Genomic DNA, 2,888 nt, shown 5'->3' on the forward strand with positions numbered 1-2,888 from the left:
AATCCACTGAAAGTGACTCAGAAGTACCATGGGAGATGGAAGTGGTAAAGGAGTTAATTCTGTTATAACTGTATGTCACCTATTCAAGTATCTGGAGGAAAGATTAAACGTGTTGAATCTAGGGATGCCTCTGGGTCCAACTCCCTTCCCATGTCCATGTGAACACTCATGCACATGGCCCACCCACCTCTCCCACCACCAGCCCAGCTGAACTTACGTCAGACCCATCCACTGCCACACCCTGTGACTGTGACCTAATCCCCACAGGTGGCTCCCAGGTGTAGGGTGCTGGCAGCCTGAGGCAGCCCTGTCTCCTGTCAGATGCTCTAGACCTGGCTTCCTGAGGATCCTCCCTTTACCCAGTCTCACTGACAGATGTCCCTGAGAAGGGGCATGGGGCTGGCAGAGGGCCAGGTCACCATGAGGGTGCTCCTCTTGCTACTTGTACTCTGGGCAGGACTGGCTCCTGTCCGAGGTTCTCAAGGCCGTCCCTCATGGCGCTACATCTCCTCTGAGGTGGTCATTCCCAGGAAGGAGCTGCACCACGGCAAAGGCATTCAGATGCCAGGCTGGCTGTCCTACAGTCTGCATTTTGGGGGCAAGAGACACGTTATCCACATGCGGCGCAAGAAGCTGTTTTGGTCCAGACATCTGCTGATGATGACTCAGGATGACCAAGAAGCCTTGCAGATGGACTACCCCTTCATCCCTCCAGACTGTTACTACCTCGGCTACCTGGAGGAGATTCCCCTTTCCATGGTCACCGTGGACACGTGCTATGGGGGTCTTGAAGGTATCATGAAGTTGGATGACCTTGCCTATGAAATCAAACCCCTCAGCAATTCCCAAAGGTTTGAACACATTGTTTCTCAGATAGTGGCAGACACCAATGCAACAGGACCTACCTATGAACTGGGACATAAGGAGGTTAGGGACCCCATGTTCTCTCAAGCAAATGCCAGTGCTGTCCCCAGGATCTCTAGTAAGATGTATGCATCCCATCATGGAAATGTGAAAGCACTTGCCCTAAGTTCCAACTCAATGTATGCTGTATTCAATAACGTGTCAAAATGTGCCCAATTCTTGATAAGGGTATTTAGTTTAATTGACACATTGTTTCAAGCTGTTGATGTAAGTTATTATATTTCCTCCATTATCATTTATGATAGGAGAGATCCAGTTAACGTGGTTGGGAATCAATATTTTCAACACTTTAGATATAGTGTGTATTCACGTTTGAAACCACATTCATCCATAATTGTGATTAAAGAATGGCCAGAGGATAATGATATTGAACCTGCCATATATAGTTTTTGCTCAGATAAAAACCTCATCATGCTTGGTTACCTAGGCAGACAGTATTTAGTGTTGTCTATCATAGCAGCGCAAAAAGTGGGAAGAAGTTTTGGTTTCTACTATGACACTGTAACTTGTACTTGCCAGAGAAGATCCACGTGCATTATGTACAGACCACCTGGTCTGACAGATTCCTTCAGTAACTGTACCTTTGTACATTTAAACCATGTACTGCGTGGTCCAACAGCTGACTGCATATTCAGAACTGATATGATATATTTCAATAAAAGCCTAACCCACGATCGTTGTGGAAACTACATAGTGGATCAAGGTGAAGAGTGTGACTGTGGCTCCTTCAAACAGTGTTACAGGAACCCGTGCTGTACGAGTGATTGTACCTTCACCACTGGCAGCAAATGTAATACAGGCAGATGCTGTACAAACTGCATCTATTCCCCTGCTGGGACACTCTGCAGACCAATCCAAACTATGTGTGACCTTCCAGAGTACTGCCGTGGGGAGTCCCTGGCCTGCCCTGATGATTTCTATATGCAAGATGGAACCCCATGCACTGAAGAGGGCTACTGCTATCATGGAAATTGCACTGACCGCACTGTGCACTGCCAAGAAATCTTTGGTAAAAATGCTGTGAAAGGTGCAGATGCCTGCTATGACATAAATAAAAGAGGAGATAGATATGGATACTGCACAAGAGATGCTCGGAGAAAGAAAGGTAACGCCTGTGCCCAAGATGACATTCAGTGTGGAAGGCTGCAATGTGGTAATGTCACACATCTCCCTCCATTGCAAGAACATGTGGGATTCCATCAGTCTCTGATCTTGGGGTTTTTGTGTTTTGGGCTGGACTCACATCGCTCCACAGGAGCAAATGATGCTGGTCACGTGAGACCTGGTACTCCCTGTGCTCCCGGAAAGTTCTGTAACAACACCTACTGCAATGGCATTGTGGCTCAGCTGAATTATGACTGTTTACCTGAGAAATGCAGTTACAGGGGGATTTGCAACAATAACAGGAACTGTCATTGCCACGTAGGTTGGGATCCTCCACTGTGCATTGACAGAGGTGCTGGTGGGAGCATAGACAGTGGATCCCCTCCTAGTAGAATGCGATCAGTCAGGCAAAATGATGAATCAGTGATATATCTGAGAGTGGTCTTTGCTCGCATTTATGCCTTAATAGCTGCATTTCTCTTTGGCTTTGCCACCAACGTAAGAACAATCAAGACTGTTACAGTTAAAGAAAAGATAGTTGATGAAGCCAATCCTGAAATCATCCCCAGTCCCTTGAAAAACAAATAGACAATCCACAGGAGAATAACACAGGAGAAACTACACTACAACAGGAGAAACTACAGTAAGGACATGGCAAAACTGACATCCACATTTCCAGGGGTCTGTAGGAGACACAGGGGTCCCTATGCACATCACGGGGCTCTCACACCAGTTGTGTCATAGGTCACTGACCAACATTCTGAAATAAAACTTATAAAGTGCACAATGATGGTGTCTTCATTTTTTTTTGTCAGCCTGTAAGAACCCACACTGAGCCTGAGACACTATCCAGAGCACTT

General features: G+C 46.5%; 1 protein-coding gene across 1 annotated transcript; it reads left to right on the top strand.

Moving 5' to 3' along the window:
* The first annotated feature begins 393 nt into the window (after positions 1–393).
* On the top strand, positions 394–2,616 carry LOC123792276 (disintegrin and metalloproteinase domain-containing protein 29-like). The gene has a single exon (XM_045797453.2). The coding sequence runs from the start codon at positions 394–396 to the stop codon at positions 2,614–2,616; it is 2,223 nt and encodes a 740-aa protein (XP_045653409.2).
* The last annotated feature ends 272 nt before the right edge of the window (positions 2,617–2,888 follow it).

Source organism: Ursus americanus, chromosome 26, assembly GCF_024610735.1.
Source record: "Ursus americanus isolate L20-20 chromosome 26, mUrsAme1.1.p, whole genome shotgun sequence".
Taxonomy (NCBI): Eukaryota; Metazoa; Chordata; class Mammalia; order Carnivora; family Ursidae; genus Ursus; species Ursus americanus.